Source organism: Anoplopoma fimbria, chromosome 19, assembly GCF_027596085.1.
Source record: "Anoplopoma fimbria isolate UVic2021 breed Golden Eagle Sablefish chromosome 19, Afim_UVic_2022, whole genome shotgun sequence".
Classification (NCBI taxonomy): domain Eukaryota; kingdom Metazoa; phylum Chordata; class Actinopteri; order Perciformes; family Anoplopomatidae; genus Anoplopoma; species Anoplopoma fimbria.
In genome coordinates this window covers 13,139,346-13,165,279 of record NC_072467.1, presented here as the reverse complement: position 1 = coordinate 13,165,279, position 25,934 = coordinate 13,139,346, and the positions used below count along the sequence as shown (strand labels likewise).

The window sequence follows — 25,934 nt, the reverse complement described above, 5'->3', positions numbered from 1 at the left end:
CTACTACATACTGACACACACACACACACACACACACACACACACACACACACACACACACACACACACACACACACACACACACACACACACACACACACACACACACACACACACACACACACACACACACACACACACACACACACACACACACACACACACACACACACACACACACACACAGGCTATGCATGCACCCTGAAGGAATGTATCAAAACTGACTTCAATACATGGACAAGAAGGTTAGTTTGCACACAGATATTTGAAACAATTACCGATAACACCTCTAACGCTCAATAGCCCGGCAACAATACTGTAAGTTGATAGGTTATCTCAAACACTGAGAAGCATTTAAAAGTCAAAACACAACAAAAAAAAACACAATCGCGTTTATATATCTATGCCGCTCCCGAAAAACTAAAATGCGTCAACGCGAGTCTAGTCTATATGCCCAAAAAATATTTTTAAAAACACGGCAACCCAGAGGCCATCTAGATTGTATTGCAGTTACAGTAAACAGTGACAATACTGTTATGAATTTAAGTACTATAGTGAATAGAAATCGATTATCAAAATATCAAATCACTCTTTATGTACATAAAAAGCTCATTCAGTCAAAGCCCTAAATGTGCAGCCTCTAGCTAAAGTAAATCCATACTCTGAGTTAGGAAGCAAACTGAAGTCCAACATTTGCCAATATTAAACACATAAGACCGCAAGCGTTATTTATCCAATGAGCCCGTCGCGTACAGAGTCTGAGGGTTAAGTGCTGCAAGCCCATATATTTTTTTTAAATGTACAATCTATAAGCTCCTGAAGTAACATCAGAGACTCTGATCTTTAAGGCACTAGGGCGAAGGCAGCAGCGAGGTCTGCCTCAAACAAAGACGGGAGCGTTCCATCCCGGTTAATACGCACTGGGATGGCTTAACACGCAGATCAGACCGGCCAGCACACATGCTACAAGGCAACAAAGATAAAGGGGGGCGGGGGGAGGCCGAACGCCCTGACAGCAACAGCGACAACGAACGATTTCACCGCCCTCTGTTTAGATCATTTTCTCTGAACGCTAATCAAACGACAGGATGTAATGTGCAAAGGACACATTATCAATTAAAACTTCCTTTTTGTCGCACTTTGTGAAGTCATCAGCTCTCTCCTGACGCTCTCTTGTGAAGCTTCGCCGTTTTAAATCAAGCTCCGCTTTTCATCCGACATGATGTTATGCGGGAAGTCTCTCAGTTGCTCTGGCAATCTGAATTCATTTTGTCCTCGAAAACACCATAAAACATTATCTCACGTTTGTTTTTCTTTCTCAGTCCCCTTTGATACATCTCTCTCCTTATGACCATGTTTTCCTCATCCTCGTCTTCCTCGTCAAAAGTGTCCGTTTTGTGCTCTGCTGCCTGCTCTACCTGCCCAGGTCGCAGCCCCGGTCCATTTCCCGTTGCCCCTCCTCACCAGAAGGTACTGCTGCGGCCCCGTTCTGCTCCTCAGATATAGGAGAACTGCGGGTGGTGGCTGAGCTTGGTGGGGCTCAGGGGGAAGCCGGTGTAGGCGGCCGGGGAGGCCATGTATGGGTGAGGGGGCGGGAAGGGAGGCTTGAACTGGTGGGGGTTGATGCCGTAGGCGGGCTGGTGGTGCGGGTGGACGGTCGGGGAGGGGAGGAGCCTGTGCGGGTGGGGAGCGGGGTGGCCCGGGTGTTGGTGGTGGTGGTGGTGGTGGTGGTGGGGGTGGGCGCTGATGCCCAGGGTCACCTGGTGCACTATGGCGCCTCCCTGGGGGTGGGAGAGACCGTAGCTGTGCTGGAGGAGAGTCGGGGAGGAGGGCGGGAGGGCAGGATGGGGTGGGGGTGGTGAGCGGCGGCGAGCGGGCCGCTGGGGGGTACTGCAGCAGGGCGTGAGCGGGCAGGCCCTGGGCCGAGGTGTGGGTGGGGCTGCTGTGCTGCAGGTGCGTGAAGGTGTGCGTGTGGACCGTAGGGGGATGTAGGCGTGGGGCCGCAGAGGGCCATAGTTGCCGTTCCACTCTTTGCTGCTGTGGTTGGAACCGTACGGCTGCATCTGAGAGAGAGAGAGAGAATAGAGAGAGAGAGAGAGAGAGAGAGAGAGAGAGAGAGAGAGAGAGAGAGAGAGAGAGAGAGAATAGAGAGAGAGAGAATAGAGGGAGCTCAGTCACAATCTGATAAACAACAGGGTTCTACGCAGTCTCTTCTGTTATTTACATTTTGGGAAGCACTTATTCGCTTTCTTGCTGAGAGTAAGATAAGAAGTGTGATACCACGCTCATGTTTATCCATTTAGTATGAATCTTGAGCCAGTTAGCTTAGCACAAAGACTGAAAACAGGGGGAAACAGCTAGCCTGGCTGACAAAATACACCAACGAGCACCACTTAAGCTCACTAATTTGCACCAAAGTTTAAAAAGTTGCTGGACTATGTTTTGGCCAAGAAAATAAACTTTTGGAGTTTTCCTGGCACTTAATCGTCTGTAAAAAAAAAAAAGATGTTGTTATAGTTACACTGTGTTTTCTAAGCTTTTTTTAAGCTTATGTTCAGATTTTGTACCTTCCGGACTGAGCCAATCACCCCTTTACTACTGGATCTAGCTTCATATCTGGTAGAATGGTATCAATCTTCTCACTGAACTCCGGGTAGGAAAGCGGATAAACGAACATCCCAAAATGTTGAACCATTCCTTCACAGTTAAACTGTTCCTTTACAGTTAAACTGTTCCTTTACAGTTAAACTATTCCTTTACAGTTCCTGCTGTGTGCTGCGATAAAACTTCCACAAATGTACTGCTCTAAAAAAAGAAAAAAAAGAAAAAAAGAATAAAAAAAAAAAAGTCCTAGAGCTCTGCTGCAAAGTTTATACAGTTCTATTAATATTCACCAAGAGGTTTTGAAGCGTTCAGTTCCTGCTTAATCCCCCATGCATTATATAGAGAAAGGAACTAAACTGACCTGTCCAAAGCCCAGAGTGTGCTGCTGCTGCCCTGTAACTTTCTGCTGCCGGGACAGGAGGGGGGCAGAAGGGAGGAGGGGGAAGGAGGGAGTGCTCTGTTGTCCTACGAGGCTGCAGCGCCCTTTGGACCGGGACCAGGACTCGGAGACTGGAACAGAGAGAGAAGACAGAAAGTGAGTCACACAAGTCTGACATAATTAAACTCCCGCAAAAAATAGATGGCAGGTTAATCCACAACAAACAAGGGCGCATGCCAGAGAGAAAATAGATATAGATACTGCTGTTTCCATATAGTATGGAAATGTATTTATAACCAGGACGAGCACAGAATCCTGAACCGTGTGCAGAGTGGCTTTACCAGGCTGAGAAAGACTAACCAGACCAACGAGCAGTATATGATGAGACTGAAGATCTGAGGCCACAAAAGCAACAAAATATTTGTTGATACTTTAGAAATGCTAATGTGCATTCGTGAATAAAAAATAGCAAAAGAAACCACCAAGTTGTTCTCCTGAGTGCCGATGAAAGACAATCAATGTAGCAGCACCGTTCTACGGTTAAATGGAACATTTGTGCGGGGGCTGTGCAATGCACGGTCAAAAGATTTTCACAAGCAAAATTTGCATTTGAAGCAAAAGCAGGCAAATCTGCAGGGATCAACAATATCCGAAGACCAGTATGTATGGAGCTAAACGTTACGAGACACAGCAGCGTCTGAATCCGAGATATGAAGCCAGCTGAACAAAAGCAGCCTGTTTATTTGAAGTGCAGTCAAAAGGATAACTGGAAAAGCTCAGGTTTAATAACAATTCTTAACATCTGATGTGGACCAAGCGGCACCTAAACTTCACTGAATGAGACTTAAAAGAAAGTCTCCTTTTTAGATTTATCAATATTCAAACTTTACGGGTAAAAATCTGTGTTCTCTGGATTAACGTGCTGGCCAAATGAGAACAACTCCATAGTGCAGAAGCCCAAAAGAGCTTTGATGTTACAACAGGGCAGCGGCGTTAACAAACAAGAGAAATAATGACTCCCTTCAGAAGAAGTGTAGAGGAATGAACATATAGAATTAAATGGGCACATGATGACTTTAACCTCCGCTGCTATTAGAGAATCATCAAACGTCTTTCACTTTTAAACCAGTTGGGAATCTTCCCATTTAACACAGCAACGGAAAAGTGGACAATAGAATCCATAAAGTTGGGGGAAAAGAAAAACAAACAGAGATTGTTGGCACTCAGAAAAACAGCACCTGAGGAGCAAAGTTTCTCCTCGGACTCTGATCTGTATCAGTTCTCAACTCACTCCACCATTTAATTAGAAAAAAGAATATCAAAATCTGGGGAGAGCAAAAAGGTGAAGCTGATCTCAGATCAGTGCCTTAGGGCAACTTTTGCTGCATGGCAAGAACCAGCAGAGAAAGTGTAGGCTCCGACTCAACACCACTTGGTATGCATCCACCTTTCCCTCCAAAGCAGACTCAGGAAATAGGCTGCTGTACTCTGATTGAAGTAAACTCCGCCTCTTCTTCTAGTGTAAAAACTTCTACATCACTGATGCAGGCATAGCTGCAGTGGGAGGGGTTGTCAAGTAATGAGGGATTAGTTTTAGATACTTCAAAATGCATTAAATATATTGGTTTGAATGGTTGGTGAGAGTTACTTAAGGGATTAAGAGATATGAAATCGAAAGGATTTCACTGATCATCAGTCAAAGTGACTGCTTAAACTATCCGGTTCACTGAAGCTTACACTAGATGTTGACAACTTTCATAATAAGACACTGTTTTTAACCTGTGCATGTGTATAAGGTGAGGAGCAAGCACACCAGCTCTTCAAAACATTTGCTGTTTTTTCCTTGAAGAAAAACTACTAATTTGATGGAGGGAAAGCCATAGAAAAAGAGGACTCTCGGGCAATTTTAGCATTGCCTACTATGGATGCATCTTGGAGGTGTTGGAAACGAAGTGGCCTAGTTCTCTGTTGGTGTCTCTTGATCACCTGTTAAAGCCTCTATGAGCCACTAGGGGGCGGTAAGCCCCTACTGCTTCCATATGACCTGCAAAAGCAGACACCGCCAAAGCGCAGGTGACAGAGCGCATGACAATGTGGCAAGATGAGGACACATTTATGGGGAAAACTTTTCTGGGTATTAGTACACACAATATTTTCACGAGAGCATTGTTAGCTTGTAATGAATCGAAGAGGTTAAAACCAAATAAACAAATAAAAAACCAGTCCTGTATAATCGATTTACACGGTACATAAACACACAAACAGAAATATGCGTTTCCTGATGTGAAGGTTTCATATTTCCACTGACCTGTCCTCTGAAAACGCTCCTCTGACCCGTGGCTGTTGTTGTTCTGCACTCTCATCGGTGGAACCACCATCGTCCTAACGCCGCGGGGGCTCCTGCCCTGCACCGCAGGGGAAGGCAGCGGCGCCACCATGGCAGCCAAAGACGGGCGCTCGTTGCGATTGCGGTTGCTGTCGAGGTACCGGTACGGGCTGTTGGCACGCGGGGAGGTTGACGTGTCGGACTCGGGGGATCCTTCCACGGTGTCACAGCCGCTCTCGTGGCCATCGTCCTCCGACATGCTGAACACAGAGGAGCAAATAACATGAAGATGACCGGAGCTTAGAAGTGTATTTCTCTTTTTTAAAACGTTTCTTCCTCAGGTGATTGACTACCTGTTGGGTCTCTTGCATGGTGAGAGGGAGGGGCTGGACTGAAGGGAGTTAGAGGCAAAAGAGCTGGTGCTGAGGCTGCTGTCGGGGCTGCTCAGAGAACACACTCTCTCCATGGACACACTGGTGTTTCTGCACGCCTCGCACACACACTCTTTACACCTACGGGGATCAAAAGTCACGTCAGCATTTTGGAGCCTCACGATAGTAGAACAAATGCATCACAGACATTTTAGATTTACAATCTGCCTGTAACAGAGGCTTATTCCGCTACTGACAACTAAAAGGTGGCCTGACTTTTAAAACCACTCAATTTAAACACATGTTGAGCAGGCAGATTTTTATCATCCCATTTCAACTGTCTGTCTTGTAACTGAAAGACATGAGACATGCAGCTTAGGTGCAATGAAGACTCTAAATTGCCCGTAGGTGTGGATGTGAGTGTGAATGGTTGTTTGCCCTGCGACAGACTGGCGACCTGTCCAGGGTGTACCCTGCCTTCGCCCATTGACAGCTGAGATCGGCTCCAGTACCCCTGCGACCCTTAACTGGATAAGCAGGTTACGGAAAATGAATGAATGAATGAATGAATGTCTTCTAACTCACTCGCCCAGACGGCACCTCTGAGGGTCTTCGTCCTCTTCATCAGTCAGCTCGCTGGGGATGCTGATCACACTGGGAGCGGGGCTCGGCGTGTCCCCCATCAGGACCGCCACCTCCCGCTGATGCCGACTGGACAGGTCCAGCTGGCTGTTAACGTTTGGCACCGCCTCTTTGAAGCAGCTCACCTCCTCCTCTGCGTTGTTTCCCTCTTCGTCTGAGTTTTGAACTGCCGGTTGCCTGGTCCCCGTCGGGGGCGCCTCCCTCCGAGGCTGTTCTCTGTGCGCCACCGCCTGTCCAACAGCGTTGGCCATCTTGGCTGATATGTGGATGTTGCTGGGGTGGGACAGGTTCCTTTGAACAGAGCAGTTGTTATATTACACATCAATAAAAACGGCAGAGCAGTTTAGCTTCACTCAAGGAGAAGAATCTCACCTGTTGTGACCTTGTCTGTTCCTTTTATTGGCCGGCTGGGGCCACACAACATGAGCTATGCCGATGTTGATTGGCTGATGGGCAGAGAGGGCTGGCATCTGATTGGTCAGGAGAGGCTGGTGCATCATTGAGGTGTAGTGGCTGCTGTGGGGGGAAAGGTTTCCCGTTAACATATCTCGAACGAAAACACTAAATAGCGATGCAAAGTACCGTATTTTCCGCACTATAGGGCGCACTGGATTATAAGGCGCACTGTCAATGAATGGTCTATTTTCGATCTTTTTTCATATATAAGGCGCACCGGACTATAAGGCGCATTAAGCGAAACAAAACAGTCAGTCAGTCAAACTTCCTCCACTTCCGTACCATTGATTCATTAATGTTGAATTCTCTCGCAGCTGCTCTATTCCCATGTTCTACTGCGTGACTGACAGCCTTGAGTGTTCAGTCCGCGTCGTAAGCGTGTCTCTTGACAGGAGCCATGTTGGGGTCCTTATCCACACACACTGTAATATTATGGTGAAGCACAGTATGTATTACTCCGCGACGCTCCTGACTACGGTAGCCGTAATGCTGCAAGCGGTGCGGCTTTGTAGTTTACCAAAGTCGTACTAAAACATTTTGACAGAGCGCCGTGTACCACACAAAACCGCTTCGAGGTCAGTAAGCACAACCAGAATTAATCCATATATAAAGCGCTCCGGATTATAAGGCGCACTGTCGTTTTTTGAGAAAATTAAAGGCTTTTAAGTGCGCCTTATAGTGCGGAAAATACGGTAGTAGTATTACAACCACAACTTTCTATGACATGTAAACAGTCGTTGCCATGAGCATTTGCAATTGGAAAAACCCTTTTAGTTTACTGTAAGAACATACATCAACAAGAAATTGAGTCTAGCTGCGTTAAGTGATTTTTTTGGTTTACATTACATTCAAATAATCAAGTTAAAACTGAAAGTCGACAGTTACTTAAGGATATGCATACACATTTAATGCAACACAGAGAATTGTGACTAGTGGAAGTCTTAAAACGGGAATTTCCCAGACTCAAAACGAAGTGTTTGGGTGACTCAGAGCAGGGTGACTCACCCCCAGTCGCTTATTCTCTGTGGGCCGGCTGCTGCGTCGTTGGTGAGGGAGGATGGTGGCGGGGGAGGTGGGTGAGAGGGAGGAGGACCAACGGTAGTCATCTGCTGCCAGCCTGCTGGGACGAGGAGCTGCTGCCCTCGGCTGGACCAGGCCTGCTAGAGGGAAAGAACGGGAAAATACAATCATCTGATTTGTATTAACTCCACTATACCAATGTTGGGGGGCAGTGGTTGCCAAGGATACACAGGCTACACACATATTTACAATACATGTTTGGGTCTGCGTCTCACCTGAGCAATGACACCAGGTCTTACTGGTAAGGGCTGCATGGGAGGAGCCTGAGTTACCATGGGAACCGAATACCCTGCTGGTTGGTTAAGGTTACCTTTATAAAAAAATAAAAAGACATTCACATGGCTCAAAAGGCTGTGGCTATATTTAATTATTATATTTTGGAAAAGAGTGAATAATGTCTTTGAAAGCTTTTTCATAACAAAATTAAAATGAAAAAAAAATGTGTATTAAAGAATCATTGCAAGCAGTTTGCAGTCTGCATACCTTGCATGGGGGGAGGACAAAGAAGAAGGGCAGGTGGGAAGGAGTCAGTGCACCCGAACTGACCATTCCCAGTAGTTAGAGCTATCCCAGGATGCAACACTGAGGGACCGGACTGGTTCATAGCCTGCGTTAGAAAAGAGTAGAGTGAAAGAAACAAGAGATGGGGAGGCAGACAGAGAAGAGAATATAGAAAAGAAAAGGTGAAATGTGAAAATAATAGTCAGATTCAGAGGAAACCAAGTGAAAGGCAGAGAGGGGAGACAAAATCAGACATGGAAAGAAGATTAGTGATAACTCTTTCAACAGTGTCACATGTGAGGGTAACGTGAAGACCAATACTCTTGAGTTGATATGTCATAGCACCTTCTCCCCTGAAGATGGCAACATGAGGTCATCAGTACAAAAACAGTGCATAGAAACATTACCAAAGATTGGATATATTTATTATCTCTCCTGAGAAAACGGGTAAATGACAGAAATGTAATAATTTTTTAAGCAATATAGCATTTTAAAGAACTGACTGTTGTCCCTGTAAATCTAGATCTTTGTCACGCTTATTTTAATGATTACTGGTGGTAAGAAGGAATGTATAGCACACGCACACACACACACACACGCACACACACACACGCGCACGCTTCAGTGTCTCACCTGAGTGTGGACTGGCATGTTGCTGTAGCCTAGAGGGAGGCCAGAGGAGGCTACAGGGGGCCTTGAGAAGTGAATGGTGTTCTCGTTCAGAGCGTCAAACACTGCGTTGGCGGGCCGACTGTGGCACATGTCCATGATGCGGAACGCTGACTGCACGCTGGAGAGAATAATAAGAGTTTGTAGTGGGCGGAGGGGCAACATTTTTTTACGACTTGAGGTCAAACAAAGAAAAAACAAACAAGAGCATGTGATCTGGCTCATTTTTGCATCAGTAGTGGCATCCTTACTGGTTACTGTGTGGGTAGTCCAGCAGATGGGTCATTGTGAGGAAGGGGTGGTTGAGGACGCTGGCGGGAACTGTCCTGTCCTCAGCATTGATCAGCAGCATGCTCTTCAGCAGGGACACAAACTCCCTCCTGTCGGCCTTCTCCGCCTGCATGTCGCTGCCGTCGGGGCTCAGCACCACGTTCACCTGGAGGACGAAAGCGGTGAGGCACACCGAGAGATGAGAACCACGCAGGGTGACATGTTTACATCACGGTCAATTCAGGAACCCGGCAGCACTTGAACTGATCCACGGATGTGACTGTTTTTGAATTTATGCGTTTTGAGATTGGATCGTGTTAGGGGTGTAATGCGCCATCCTTTTGGTACACCCTGTGACCTAAAAAGCTGTTTATGTCTGCTCCTCGCACATGCGGAACAGAAATTCTGGAGCATGAGTTCTACCTGGAACATTTTGGCAGCGCACCTTTGTAGCATGCTAGTTTGTTTAGCCCGGTTAATCAAGCTCAATAGACCGGGATTTGTGTCAGACTATATGCCGACACTGTTAAACGGAAGTCGGGTATGTCTGTGGAGGCGCTTCAAACATGTATTTTATGACGGCATCACTAGAATGTGTCGATTAGTGGAATGAAACATAAACTGAGTGGATGGTGAGATTTTCTCTCCACAGCGTTTAGGCAGTCTCCAAATTCAGATTCAGACCAAGCAAAAGTAACCAACGCTATAGAGTAATGCTGCGTATATGCGACCATACGTGACGGTAGACAATACAGATATAAAGCATATGGTTAAAGTGGTTGAGCTCTAACACAATGTGACCCAGTTGGGGAATTACTAACAGGTCTTATGATGGACCATTACAGAATCAGAAATACTTCACATTTACATTACAGACATTTCTGTTCCGTCTTACTTTTGTTATTTATTATTGACAAAATGCCAGTGTTTGACCTTAACTGCTAAAGTGGAATTTATGGCCAATGAGCAACTTATGAATGGTAATCATTTTCAAAATAAATGAACAAAAAAAGTCATTTTCTGCATTTTCCGTTTACCGTATTGTACCGAACAGTGACCCCAAAAAACGAGGTACGTCGTGAACTGTGAACATTGTGTGCCGTTACATCCCTACATCATGTCTGTTATCTCTTGCCCCTCTTACGCTGGATTTGTTCAGCATGGTTGGAACTTGATTAAAGTCATTTTGGTCTGGTTGGACTCACGTGTGCTATGTCGTCCAGACAGCTGAAGATGTACTTTCTGGCCTCTTTGGATTTAAGTCCCGTCTCTTTCTCGTGCTCTTCTGTCGTCTGAAGGGAGAACAAAAATATTAGGATGAAAACAATACATGGGTGCAGTATTATCAGAGTTTTGTACAAACACAACACGTCTGTGTGTTGAAAGCTTCCACAGGATTTTTCATGTTTACATGATGAAGAATGAAACGTTGAAGTATTATATCAAATAAACAGGTAAACTATGTGTTTCCGTGTAAATCTGAGTGCTAGGCCGTTGGGTTTTTAGCTGGGAAGCACATGGACGGATAAACTTTAGGTTTACATTCATTGAAAATGTGTTTAGAAAGTGTTCAGCAGGTAGACTAAACACTGTTTTCCTACAGCTTTTCTCAGGGCATGCCGGATTTGTCTTGTTTTGAAAAGCTTATGCGTCCGTTTTCCTTTCACTTGCATTTCTAATCTCACCTTCCCAGTTGGTCTGTGTGCGTCTGTGTCCCCACCACCACCGAAGGAAAGGTGGATGATGTGTGCTTTGCGTACTAACATAAGCGTCACATGTGTGTATATATTTACTTTTAGTCTCCAGGAGGCGTAGGGAGAGTTGGATTCTTTGGAGAAGAAACGAGAGGTCTTGGTCCCCTTGTTGAGCAGCTGCTCGGTTGGCAGGCCCTGAGTCTGGGAGATGTACCGGATCTGAGCAGAGAGAGAGTAAAGAAACAAAAAAGGAAGAGGCAGAGAAAAGGAGAGTGGAATATTAAAAGTGAGAGAGTGAAAACGACAGCATATCCATCATGTATACTTAGACAAAATCCAAGATGCAGAGTCTAAGAGTTGGTCTTTGAGTTGCTTGTTATTCAATATGACATCCCTGCACCTTTAACCTTTACTGCACTGCCAAGCTGACATAGATGGAGCACTTCACAGGCCTAAGGCTGATGCAGCAAACAAGCGACACACACACAAAAAACAGAGTCAAAGGCTATTGACATGTTTTAGCAAAATCTAGCACAGTTAAAAAAACAAACAAACAAAAAAACAAAAACACGCACTGAATCTTTACTGAATGTAGCAAATTAAACCACACTTAAACCACAATTCATGCTAAACCTACACACATATACTCCAAGCATCGTTTTCAATGACCTTATTTGGACTTAAAGTGACAGATTGAAAGGTCTCTGTTTATGATGTTAAACCAGCAAAAACATTGGGAAAATGCAAGAACGTATTTGAACTGTCAAAGGCATTCATTAAAAGCATTTTAGATTTATTTTTTAACCAGTTATGAGTTTGTCTTGTGCAGGTGGTTCATGCTTTTTGTTATCTATAGATATTTTTTTTATTTTTTTTTATAAACACTGCACAATATTACTAATGCATTTTATTCAATGCACCATACCTAAAATTACGAGAAATATAATTTTCACTCCTCCGCCCAGTTAAGGGGGAGTGGCCGCCCCCACACTAGACTCCAACATAAGTGTCATGTTTTACTGCCTAAGTTCATCATCTGTAATGTGAAAACATCAGCTGTCCACACGGTCAGAGAAACAAAGAGGCTGTGTCCTGGTCATGGTTAAAATATGAAATCTTAGCGCAGCACGGAGGATTTCTCCTGACTCCGCTGACGCCAGTAGATGACGCCTACCAGCATTTGATTCCAAAGTACTTTAGCCAACTGCATTGAGCACCAGAGCTGACAGTCCCTCTGCGGCATGGTGTTGGGCGTCGCAATGCCCTCCGTTTCCATAACCCTTCCCTACTTCCATCGCTCTTTGTGGTTAGGTTCATGTGGGTTTGTAAAGTCTGCAGTCTGCTGTGCCGTTATCCTGCATTGCTCTGTACAGTGTTGCAACTACTTATGGGGGCGGTTCCCCCTTCCCTCACACTCAACACTTTTCTTAAACTCTATTGAGACACAAAGTATGTGCCAGTCAATGAAAAAATATGATACAAAAAGATGTATGTAATATTTATGACATGTTTTCACTGGAGGGTTTTAGACATGGCTCTGACGTAAAACTACATGACCTGCAGCGACTAGGTTGGATTGCCTCACTGACCTTACAAATGTTTTTCTACTGATTTGTTAGTCTGTTTTTGTTTTTCCAGGTCCAGAGAGATTTGCTATTCCTTTAACAAAGGTGTGGTTTCCAGCAACGTTTGGTTTGCAAGTTGTAACATTTACATATGGTTAATTTCACAGGAGTTTCCCAGATATGCGCTGACGTATCCCAAGAACTCACACTGTGATCTGGCCTGCCATGTCTTGATTACCCTTCTCGAAATTCAGGCAAAGGGAAATGCAGATGAAAACTAGCCTTTCATCGAATTCAAATGTACATTTACATTTGTTTGACTGTTGATTAAAGTACATTGGCCCTTTTCAAATAAAAAAAAATGATACTACAGAAATTCCATGACCTTTGGAAATCCTCCAGTGGTACGCTTTACAGTCTGTATGCGTGTGTGCACGAGTGCAGGTGCACGTGTCTACGGCCCAGAACAAACACACTGACTGGCCGCAACCTGCTGATGGTGCAGTGAACACTGCGAGTGTGTGTGTGAGCGTATCATGTGCGTGCGCATGTCTACCATCAGGCTTATGCTTATAAATACATTTTGCTGTGTAGAGTGGAACTGCAGTGAGCCTTGGCATAGCACAGCATACTTTTGGGGGGCTCAATATGCACACGCGAGTGTGTGTGTGCGAGTGTGTGTGTGTGTGTGTGTGTGTGTTCTGGCATGGCCCAGTGGTTCAACAGAGCGGTCGGTGCTCAGCGAAGCTCTATAAGCCACTATCTCTGACTGAAGATTGTCCAAACTAGCTAGCTGCTGCTGGAGGACCAATTGACACGAAAAAGAAACTCCAAAACGGAAAGGAAAAAATGTTAATGAGCAAGAATGTTTGGAACTGGCGTGTACTATCAAAGTTCAGCCCGTTTTAATTCGGTTTAGCAAAGAAGCCCAAATACTTTAGCTTTGGAGAACTCTGTAGATGTCCATAAAACGTTAAATATCCTGCCAAGACACGACAGTACCAGGGTGTGTCTAAACTCTTAGCTTAGTGCTCGTCTTCACAGAGTAGCCTGTACTCAAAACACAGAGTAATCCTGGACTGGTCTGTGAATGCGGCGCGGTTCTTTTCCCATGCTCCCTCTCCCTCGCCGTTTTAAAAGTCCCAGTTGTGTTGTTTAGACCTCACGACCCTGTGGGAAGATCGTTGCATGTTGCCAAGAACAATTTCCGGATTCGCTCGGCTCAGATTAGTATTAGGTGGATTTCATGCTGGATTTGTTGGACTTCCCTCATGCAGCGAGAGAGAGAGAGAGAGAGAGCGAGAGAGATTGTGGAGCAACAACAAATACAGGTTTAACTACATAATGAACTTACTGTTGAGTTTTGGCTAATGGCAAAGCAGTGACTGAAGACTTATACACACATTACATATGTATTCTATGATCTCTGGAAAATAATATTTGTGTGTATTTTGTTCTCGTAACTCCCTCTTTCTTGGCGGTAGAGAGGTGATTTTGATCTCTGCTTGACTCCCTTGGTGTGTATGTGTGTGTGGGGGGGGGAGAGATAGTTCTTGCGTGTTAAGAATGTTACCTGGTCGTACTCCAGCGCTCCAGGGTAGAGGGGCCAGCCCAAGAAGAGCTCGGCTATCACACAGCCCAGTGACCACATGTCTATGGCCTCGCAAAATGGCAGGCCCAAAATGATCTCTGGAGCCCTGCAGAGAGGAAAGAGAGACACTATAGGTTACTTTGGCGAGTTGGGTACCATTTATATTTAAACCGACTTTAATAACAAAAATATATTTTAATTGTGTAATAAAACGTTCAAACTTCCAATTTTGTTATAATATACATAGAATATTTTTTATTTACTCAGAATATTTTGTTATTTTTTTTTAGACTTTGTTTATATTTATTCAGAATATTTTGTCATTTACTCAGAATATTTTGTCATTTATTTAGAACAATTGACACACCACATCCCTAGTTGATTTAACGTGAATTTGCACTTTGTAGTAACATCATTTGGTCGGTACCCTTAAAAGTACCAAGTTCAGTCACCAAGCCTATTGGTCACCATGTGAAATCAAACACTAGTCACTGCCACACCTGAGAACTAGTCTACGCATTCACTAGAGCGGCAGGGCTAAGGTTTCTGCAGCTTCTGCTGGTGGGTTTCAGAAAAAGAGAAGGGGAAAAATGTAATCTATGTAGATAGTGTAAGCCCCGTCAACACTATAAAATAAATGTTCAAGAGTGTCCCTGGATCTTAAATAACTACTATGATTCCACGTTGTGTTTCCTGCATAGATATGGTAATGTTATGGTAATGAGACCATGAGTGCTGGCCATGATAAAGCACAATCTAAAAAAAGAAAAAACCTAGAATTCAGTGTACCTTTTAAGCCACATGCTGACAAAATAACTGTTTTTGGTCATGTAACAGATTAAATGATCTGTAATGTTTATCATATGACTGACTTGAAACCTTGAGAAACCTTTTGTGATTCAAACTACAACATGGTTCATGAACAAATCACTGTTCTTTAACCCCAATCCTTGGAGTTAGGAGTGTCTAGGTCATAGATGGTGCTTTCTACAGGCAGAGAAGGCAGATGGGCCCACATGCATTTACTTTGGAACGGTTAAGGTACCACCTTTGCCTCAATTTGAAAACTCTGAATATATGCCACAAACAAAATTTCCACTAATCTCATCATCTTCTATGAAGTTTTACATTTAACATGACTCCATTCCACCTCTTAAATTGCAGTTAATCTAAAGGAAACTGAGGTGAGTTTATCTTAAAATCAGCACAAAGCCAATCACATATCGGTCTCTGTGCGAGAAATTACAGTTTCATCATGAACGAGTGGACTTTGCCATTTACGCAATTCAAATGGGACTAGTAATCTTGCAGCAGCGGTGTGAGGCGGCGTATGAAAACAATGGGCCATTAGGCCTGGACACAGCCGCTGAGCAACAGTGCTGCAAATAGCAACCACGGCTGTGACGACCGTGGGGGGGGGAATGACTGTTGCCGAGCAACAGCCGGACGCAAGACCATAGTGTAACAGTATTACATGGTGATAAATGGGGCCATCGCTCAACGTTCTGTGTGTGTGTGCGCGACTGTGAGCATGCCTTTCTTTGTGTGCAAACACACAGTTGCAGATGTCAGGCCCATCATGATTACAGCCTGTGCTTTCTGTCCTCCTTAGCCTGGAGGAGGAAATGACACTTTGCTGTTTCCTATTGCTACTTCAAGAGGAAGAAGCTAGGTTATGCAAAGACGAGCAGTGTCTCAAACACAGCGCACTCCTGCAAAGTGGGGAGTAAGAAACTGATTGTGGCGCTCCTAGGTTTAAGTAAATGCTAAGATAAACAGAGGTGGATTTTCCCAGAGACAAAGACGTCAGACCACAATAGTTTGGACACAAAGAGGAAGGACAAAGGGCAGTAAGCATACATTTTAGCACACTATAAAAACTAAATAATGTTCAAAGAAATGATTATACAAATTCACACTTTTTTTAAAGAGCAAAAAAAAATTATTGATAATAGCATAGATAATAGCACACACCTGCAATGCATAGCTGGTTAACTCAGGCCAAACTAGAGATAAACTGAGGCCAAACTGAGGCCAAATTAGTCAACTGCTGAAGATTACCAAAAACATTTGACTATTGTGACTTAAGAGGAAACAGGCGGTTCTGGTTTTAACTCTGTAACTGGTGTTGCTTAACGTTTGAGGTACGGATGAAAACACAGATGGGAACAAGAAGTTTTACAGTAAGACTTGGACCAGTTACTTTTAACATCAAAAACGTTTTGCTTTTTGTAGCCATTTTAAATTAAGTATTTTGACTTTGCCTATATACAGAAGGGGGGGCTTTCCAGAGCAGTAAAAGCCGATCACATAAAAAAATAAAAACACAACCACACACACACCCACAGGAGTTTGGCAGCCAGACCAGGTTCCAGAACTAACTGTTCACACTGCAGTTAGGACAAGAACAAACTGCAGACTGTATGGCAACACGCCCCTGCTGCGTGAAGAGAACTGAGATCACTGAGGATACACACAGCTCGGGGCACGGACGTATCCTAGTGTGTTCGGGGACTCGTCACGGGACGTGTGAACACAAGGCTTCCGACGCCTGTGAACAAAAAGGTGATCACAAGCATGAAAAACATCCCGCTGCATTGCTAAGGCGCGGGACGGCAGGTCGAGTTACATGACGGCAAACGCGCATGTGTGGCAAACAGGAGCAATGCAAACAGAAAGCAATGATCACCCGAGAGACACCACTAGAATATCATGCACAAGTGGCATGTTTGTACATATGCTGTAATTCAATTCTGATAAGGGGAAAAAAAACAAAAAACGATCCGGCAGGTGAGGAAGGGGGGATTTCGCAACATGAATACACCACTAACAGTGAGTGGTCATGTATTATTCATAATGCACTACGTAAGAGCAGCAGGTGTGGGGTCCACAGTCATGCATGGCTTTCCAGTTTACCATCAGATCAAACTGGGATGTTGAGCAGAAATAGGCAAACACTGATGCATGTATTTTACTTCCCCCAACAACAAAAAACTCCCCAATTGTGTAAAAGAAAAAAACAAAACTATTTTTCTAGCCTTGTTAGTTTTTTTTAAAACTGTGAAGTGAAACTAACATTCAGAATAACTCCTCTCTAAAAAGGCATTCATGTGTTGAGATAAGGCCTAAGGCTACATGCCAGGGCCTTCTCAGCATTCAACCTTCCTGTTCTTTCTCTAAAACAGAGAACTTGAAACACACATCTAAATATCTACCTCAAATAGCAAATGTTGCACTATCGCAATGCGACTAGGTGCTGGATTTAAAGAAATCACACCTAGATTGAAGGGAGCCCGACACAAGCGGCCCGAATCTGTGAGCAAGCCGAGATGATAGCCATCTTTCCTTCCACCTGATCTGCTCAGCTGAATTATTCACGCACCCGCTGCTCCGTTTTCATTGTGGGAGCCTGGTTGGTTTTTTTTTACGTCACCGGCCCCCGCAGGAGAGCACAGTCACCTCACCAGGCCCTGCTGTGTCATGCTGCCATGGCAACGATACATCAGACCTCAACAGGCGTCGGGCATGCCAGAGACTTCCATCTACAGAGTTCTGCTCGTTAAACACAAACAAAGTTCAAGCACGTATCCATTACAAAGCATTATCCTGATGAGTAAGCGAGGTGGCACCTGTTTGCTGTAGGTGAATAAAGACAACCAGGGTCCACTGTTGAAGATTCTGTTTGCACTGCTGTGGACTAACAAGGTCCATTCAGAAACAATGAAAAGGTAGATAAAGGAAATTAAACTCTGTTGATTTAGAACATTTTTTTGGAATGCATCTTTATATGAATCTGTAGAAATATACAGATTATGACGGCCAAAAACTTGAATAAGCATTCACCTGAGGACACTTCCAAATGCAAACAAAACAATTAACCAATCAACCTTCGTCACAGCAAGTCTGAGATATGGCTACATCCGCACACAACCGCATATCTCTAAAAAATAAAAAAAATAGATGTGTGAACTTGCTTAAAGATGAACGCCCATGCCAAAAACGTATCTTTTCTGTGATGGCCTGAAATCTTAATTAACAATGTATAAAGCATGTACCGTTAAACCAGAATATACCAGAGTAACCGCCGACCGAGCTACTCATTTAGGGTGGTGGCAGTCCAACTAGCACTTAGCAGAACTGCACACTGGCCAAAAAAAGTACGAGAGTCCACTACTTTTTGTAAATAATTCCACTGAACTGACACAGAATCTATTGAATCATCTGAGTGGGACATATACACACCCTTTATTAGTATTCACAAGACAATGTGACCTATATATGACATAGCTCAATTAGCATTTTGAGCGTCTCTCATGTGATCTTTGTTAACATGGTGCTCATGCTGGTAAACAAACATTTACGAGCTTCAAAAATATTAACAACCTTAAATATAATGTTGTCTGGCGTTGGTCTGTTCATTTAAAGTTTGTGTGGGAGTCATGGATACAAACATTTAGTTTAAGACCTCAATTTTACGGCCCTGTGGGGTTTTTCTTTTTGTCCTTAAAAACTGACTTTTTCATCAAATCCACACTGCTGGCAACACTACCACCTATGGCTCTGGAAAATCCAGGGAAAACCCCAGCAAAAAAAAAAAAAAAAAAAAAAAAAAAATACTCCTCCTACCCTCTGCGGTGAGGCCAGCATTTCTTTACAGCTTCACCGTGGCAACAATACAGTACAGCCATTATGCAACATGAGCGCTGGAGACGAGGAGACACTGTGTCCTGCAAACCACTCTCCTGATAACCCGATGTACAAACAAAATAACACACACGCCGCCCTGGGAGTCAAATTACATAATCGTATATAGATAGGGAAGGAAAAAAACAAAACATTACAGTGCAGTGCAAAAAAAGCGTGGAGACATCTCTCTGTGAATACAGAAGTTTACCTAACCAGGATCTACAAATTAAAGTATGAATGAGTATACTGCCGGCTGTCATCATGGCTAAAATGACTCCTACACACACACAAACACACGATGGGAAGCAAACAAAGAGAGAGACGAAGTGCTAGTCTCCCATTATAAACCAAACAGTTACTGTGTCTGTACTCTTTGAATAAACTTTTCACCCCAATGGACCTCTTTGGCAAAAAATAGAAGCCTCACAAAGCATAAAGTAATCCAAATAATAGATTAAAACTGTGTGTGGCCACAGATAAACACAGCCAGATGTCACACTACACAAGCGTTTGGGTCCATATAGCTTTGTGGAAGTTAATAAACTCGACACACCGATTTTCTTTACTTTTCACTAAATTCCATCTGAGTTTAGTTATTGTGTAGCATGTTAGGGTACATTGTGTAACCTTCATGAAGTATCCAGCCTTGGCAGCTGTTGCATTGACACGAGAGCACATAAGAGCACACCCAGACACACACACACACACACACACACACAGGAATGTCTGCTTGTTTTTTTCCCCTGGATCTAAATGTGGGTTTTCACATACCACATTCTTCCCCGGACTTCTGTGTCCTGGGCGACCTCCCTAAAATTCAGTGCCAGCCTATTTTAACTGCGCTGTGGGCTCAGCGTTGCCGATGCTGCTCGAAGGCGAAAAGCACGCAAGCACGCGAAAAGCACGCGAACGCACGCTCGTACTCACACTGAACCGGGTCAACTGCAGAGCCTTTGTGTTACGTAACAACTAGAGCTTCACTCCCCACCTCGTCTATGTGAAGGGGGGCCTAGAAAGTGGCTTGCTTCTTTTCAAAAAGAAGTTGCACCCAGGGTTGACGCTGGCATTGCGGTGACACTGGCATTGTGGTTGCTTTAGGACGGGAAGCCCCTACTCTTTTGTGTCCCGATTTATAAACAACCAGACACACACTACAACAGAAGCAACTGAGGAAATGTTGGGCTATAAAATCAGAAGTGCAGGAGTGTAATGATGGGTGTGTGCAGTACTTTAGCTGCAGAATTGCACAGTATCTCAACAGTATTTGTCATGAATTGCACAACGTTTGCAACAGCTTAACCAACTCGCTCGGGCGTGCTTGCTGAAACTTGCTGGGGGTGAATGGAATTGCCAGTCGCATCCAGTGGTTAATAAAAAGGAAATACTATGCCTTGGAAACAAGTATGGACTTCATTTAAAGGGTCACCTGCCACTAATTCCACAATCAGACAAGTCCACAATTTACAGTGCATTCTTAACGGGAGAACAGGTTTTGATGTTGAACAAACGTTCCACTTTGTACATTCCGTCTTGTTTTTTTGGTGTGGCATAATGTGAGCTTAAGGCTTAATACCTAAATTAAGTTATTTTGCGCAACAATGTGTCTCGAAAGTTATCAATCCTGTTTCATAAGCACATTCTCCCTCTCAGCCCTTGCCTACACGACATGCCAACCGTTTCAGGACGCCATTCCTAATGTAAACATCTCAGTTCCTCTGCACGTTATGCAAGAGCAGCAGAATCGGGTCGTGACGTGCTAAACGCAGATCAGACGTACATGTATGCATGAATGCAGGCACTGGTCCAAAAATGAGTATGTGCAGGAAAGAGCGAAAGACAGCAGGCGGAGAGGACAAAAAGTGAAAGACAGATGCAGAGAAAGGGGGTGGTTTGGATGGGGTGGGGGGACTGCATGTGCTGGAGCTCCCAGAGAGTGTGAGGAGCACTTCACATTACATAAGAAGAGAGAGGGCCTAAACACTTAAAAGCTAGGGCAAGACTTCACTAAGCCCTGTGGGAAAGACACAGAGAGACATATCTTGGAACTAAGTCAGCTAACTGTGTCAGCATCCCATGATGACAAATAGCATGAATTATCCGATCGCCCAAAAAATATTCTACACAGTGAAACTAAAACCTAAACATTCTGTAATATTTGAAACCGACTCAGTTTGTTCTAAGGTGTGCAACTTTGTCTTTTTTGTGGCATTTTTTGATTTCTCTCCTACCAAAATGGGGTAGATAACTCAACTACGCAATTCCTCATTATAAATATTGCATCTGGGTTTTAAAAAATCTGTAGTGCTTTTTATTCTGACAAAAGCCAGTCTAATGATTTTTTTCTCGTTCACAGTTTTAAAAACAGCTATGATTAGCAACAAGAGAAACACCCTTGTGGTGCTTTTAATGTGTGTGAGAGTGGAGAATATCCCAAAACAAAGTCTGTTCAATTAGTTCTTGAACATTTTTATTTTGACTGATGGTGGCCGTCCTCACCTGTAGTATCTGGACTGCAGGTAAGTGGAGCAGACGGCCTTGGAGACATGGCTGGCTGAGCCAAAGTCGATGACCTTGACTCTGTACGGCTGCCTGGAGGGGTCCACCAGCATGATGTTCTCTGGCTTCAGGTCAGCATGGATCAAACCAAGACACTTGAGCTTCTTTAAGGCTGTAGCCACCTGCAAAGAGTTACATTAATAAAATATGTATTATGAGTGAGTTTGGCTCTCTCTAACTCCATCCATGTGTGCTGTGTTTATGTGTCTGTGGATGTCTGCGACACACTTTGACTTTACCTGCTGCAGAACGGGCCTGATGATTTTGAGCGGCAGCGGACTGAACTTGTTCTGTTTCAGGAAGTCGTAGAGGTTTTGCTCCAGCATCTCAAACACCAAGCAGGTGTGGCTGCGGTGCTGAAAGCACTCCAAGGCGCGCACCACGTTGTGCTCGTCTGCATTTTCGCTGCTCAACCGGGCCAGGATCTCCACCTGGAGGGGGTTCAGTAACAGTTACATTCAGACTATCACAGCAAAATGCAAATCAAAAAGAAAACAGTTCATTAGCATCTTGAAGGATTAAACTCGCAGATTCTCACCTCAATCTGTCCCTGACGTGCATAGGATGGGTGGTTCTTCAGTATTTTGACAGCCACCACTTCACTCGTCCCCCTCTTCCAGCACTTCACCACCTGACCGAAGGTGCCACGGCCCAGGAACTCCAAGACCTCATAGCTGTTCTTCAGGGAGCACAGAACCTCATGCTGAACTAACTGATAGTCACCATCTCCCGATCCAGTTCTGGTCACTGTAGCTCCAGCCGCGACTTCGGTCCCGTTCGTGCTAATTCCCATGCCGGTCACTGCCTCAAGCTTGCTGTGTTGAGTCAACAGTGTCCCTCCACCCCCTACTCTGACAGTGTCTGCATTGTTCCCGGTGCTGGTTTGCAACATGGCCACAGGCGGAGGAAGTGAAGGTAGAGCAGATACCTCCTCCACTATCTGCATGGCTCCTGCGCAGCTGTTCTCCTGCGGATGCTCTCCACCTTCGCCTGCCTTCTGTTCACATTTCTGGGGGGCACCTGTGTCTAGCAGGCTGACGTAACCCCCTCTCGCTTGCGCCCTTCCTTTTCTGACCTCCTCCTCCTCTGCTCTGATGCAGGCCCTCCTGAGTAGCCCGCAGTCCAAGCCTCCTCCTGACGGAGTTCCACCGCTGTCTCTTCGAAGCCTCCCTTCCTGTGGGCCTCCGCTCTGGATCCCAGCCGGACCTTCTCCTCGTCTCTCCCAGCTCTCCTCTCTCTGTAATCCCGCGGCCTGTGATGCACCCTCCTCCCTCTCGCTGAGCTGAAGTCCCTCGTGCAGACTTCCTGGATCAGCACCAACTGAGGATGGGATCACGTTGTTGGGGTAGGCGATACCGTAGTTGACGCCGATCACATAGGTCTTGGGCGTGGGTCGGTGCTGAAAGGCCTTGCTGGTGTTAGGACCTTCGTCTTTGTGTCTGCTTGTACCACTGCTGCTGGTTCCTAAGGCACTTGTTTGAGCTGAGTGCAGGTGTGATGGGTAGACCAAGACTTGTGAGGCCATACCTGAAGAACGGAGAGAGAAAAAACAAAGGCAACATGTATCTTTTAGTCAAGAGTAAAGCCAACTTGACACAATTAGGGCTTTAGGCCTTGATTAGGATTTTCCTACATGATTAATAAAAATGTTGAGATAGCCTACGCCAACTTGTTGATATTGAAATGTGTCAGAATTCAAATTCCCTGCACAAAAACTCCATTTACAAAAGTGTTGTGTACAGAGAAGTGAACAGCTTAAGAGCAAAGTAGCACCTTCCTTCTCACCCTCCTCCTGAGCAAGATTGCGATCTATATAATGTTATCATAAAAGCTGCCAAAGCGAATACCCATCTAAGCCATCGTGTCATCTGGACTGAAAAGGGGAAGAGGCCTACTGTAATTGGAGATGGGGGAAGCCCGTTGCTACTCTGTCCTGTCGCCGCACGCCACACTGAAGGGTCAGTTTCACACAAAGTAGAACCGCAATAAAAGCAGTGACCCAGGGGGAAACGATACGTCACGAGGCATGATGGATGTAACTCAGTGACATTTTACACCTATGAATTTAAATGACTGATCCCACTACCTGATTGATAAACCTTTTCAGTCCAGGTTGCTACTGAAATATTGTTTTATGAACCATTCGCATTAGAATTGTTACTTGTGATGAACACCGAGCAACATCTTCAATTCTGAGCTGCTTCAAAGCCCCAAATCTGAGTAAATCAAATGCTAGGAATGAATTCAACCGAGGGAGCCCACTGTGCACTCGGATTTTTGCCTGTGATAAATTTCAACCATATCTTATATCTACTTCTGAAAGTGAACCATATCTGACATGCGAGTTTACACTCGATACAACCCGCATGCATACATGAATATGGTTCAGAGATTTTTATCCATTCATCAGCCCTTGGTGACGCACTAGTGTTTGACACCCTTTCCTTGGTAGTTGTAGACACGAAAGAGGGAGGAAAAAAAGCACAGGCACTGCGACCAAAGAGTAAAGACCAGAAAAATGACGTAAAAATGGTGACTCACTGGCCGATTATATCAAACTTTCAAGGAATTTTTTCTAACTAAAGTTTAAAGTTCCTCCAAGTTTCTTTGAGCAACACTCCTCTCCTTGCAGCAAGTCATGACACCACGATAATAGGCAGAAAACCGTCCGAGGCCAAGCCTGTCAGCCAAACTTCCTGATTATTTCCAAACAGAGACGGATTGTGCCCAACTCGGCACACACACAGACTCGGGTGATTCCAGTTCAAAGGCAACATTGCACGTGTTGCACAAACGCATTAATAAAACTAATGGTCTTAAACACTGCGTTTTGTTCTACAAGAAAGGCCTGCTGGGAGCCAGTGGCCCTCCTGACTAACGAAGCCTTCAGACACAGGCTCAGACAGGCTGAGGGGTGTGCCTCGACGTCAACCCAACAATGAAGCACACTTCATTACTCATTGCTTGTAAGGGCTGGTGAGTTTTACCCGATATGCTGCTGACAGAGATTCACAAACCCATGGAAGAACTCTTGAGCAAACATATGGACTTCACTCTAGTAAGAACAATATTACCAGTAGCCTACCCAGAGTGCGAAACTGAGCCGATTACTACTGCACTACATACATTTTTGAGTTTACCTGTAAATCTGAGCTTGTAATCAAAATTCTCTGCAACCATTAACATTTTCTAGAAAGACAGCAATGACATTGCCATTGGATATCATTGTATATTAAAAAAGCACTTTCTTTAGTCACCAACCACAGCTTCCAGTCTGTCAAGTATTGATAAAAACCTGCTGATGCAACTGACAAAAGTCACAGGCAATAAAGTAACAGAGGCGCCACTATCTGACTGGCTCAGTGCAAATATTTCACCCTGTGTATGCTTGACAAGGTGCCATGCCCATCAGTCATTGAGGGATAGGCTGCTGGCATGGGCACAGCTGCCCTCTCACTGCCAACCCAGGTAGCCTGATAGCCTGCAGGGCAAACGAAATGGAGAGCCATGACAGAGAAGTGTGTGTGTGCGTGTGCGTGCGTGTGTGTGTGTGTGTGTGTGTGTGTGTGTTGGTGGTATGTTTCAGTTGTAAGAGCAGGCCAGCTGTAAACGCAATTTGTTACTGATCAATCTAGGAGACAGTTGACATATGGGAAGGGGTGGTGAGCGAGCGCGCGCGTGTGTGTGTGTGTGTGTGTGTGTGTGTGTGTGTGTGTGTGTTTGGGGGAAGGGCAACACCAGCCCAGACACCTGTTGAAACTTATGTTGTTAGTGACAGGCAGCTAAATAATGGCTGGGTTACCCTACGCGGAATAGGTATGAGCTAACTCACAGTTAGCTTTAACAAACATACCAGCACATGCATAATTACTGTAAGGCAAGAGCTGCGTGTTCTTCATTAACGTAAATACACTCTGTCCACGTACTTAACTTTCCCAGATAACCTCTCACGTCATAAATATATGAAGTTATTCAATATTAAAGCACAGAGCTCTCCATAGACGTGTGAATAACTACTAGTCGTTGTTAGCTCAAACTAATTAGCCTTCTCTGCTAACACTAGTCTGCCGAGGGGAACAAACTGAAGTTGGCTAGCTTACCAGTTAGCCAACACGCTAGCTGCGGGCGAAGTAGCTCCGACGTTAAATGGATAAATTAGACAAACATAACCGTACCAGTAATAACGTACTTGACACTGACTTTACTCAGATGAAGTGGCATACCTTCAGTAAGACCTATTTATCGCATCACCGAGAGCGTCGAGGGACAGGCTCGCGACGGGGACCCGCACCACAGTCAAATCCTGCAACGATGCTGCTGCTGCCATCTTGTTCAACGACGAGGTGAGACCGAGCGACTTTTCACACATTTGAAGCTTCTAAATGACGCGAATAACCAGCTTGTACGAAAGCCAGCTATGACCCATGGTTCCGACAGCCGTCTCGGGGTTCGCCCAGCGTCGCCCTCGTCTCTATTCAGCACCGGGAAGCCGTGTTTCCAAACTTTTTGCGTGTGAATACGCCGCGTCCCCGACGGAGGTGTAG

General features: G+C 44.8%; 1 protein-coding gene across 1 annotated transcript; it reads right to left on the bottom strand.

Moving 5' to 3' along the window:
* Positions 1–141: 141 nt before the first annotated feature.
* On the bottom strand, positions 142–25,934 carry LOC129108398 (homeodomain-interacting protein kinase 3-like). Its single transcript, XM_054620195.1, is given in 21 exon segments — positions 142–1,825; positions 1,828–1,878; positions 1,881–1,988; positions 1,991–2,063; positions 2,966–3,114; positions 5,292–5,569; positions 5,663–5,821; positions 6,266–6,613; positions 6,695–6,838; positions 7,784–7,938; positions 8,074–8,168; positions 8,342–8,465; positions 8,993–9,149; positions 9,280–9,464; positions 10,504–10,590; positions 11,092–11,211; positions 14,131–14,254; positions 21,331–21,512; positions 21,630–21,821; positions 21,929–22,917; positions 25,614–25,934. Coding segments are annotated over 20 exon segments (4,047 nt in total). The 5' UTR covers positions 22,916–22,917; positions 25,614–25,934; the 3' UTR covers positions 142–1,496.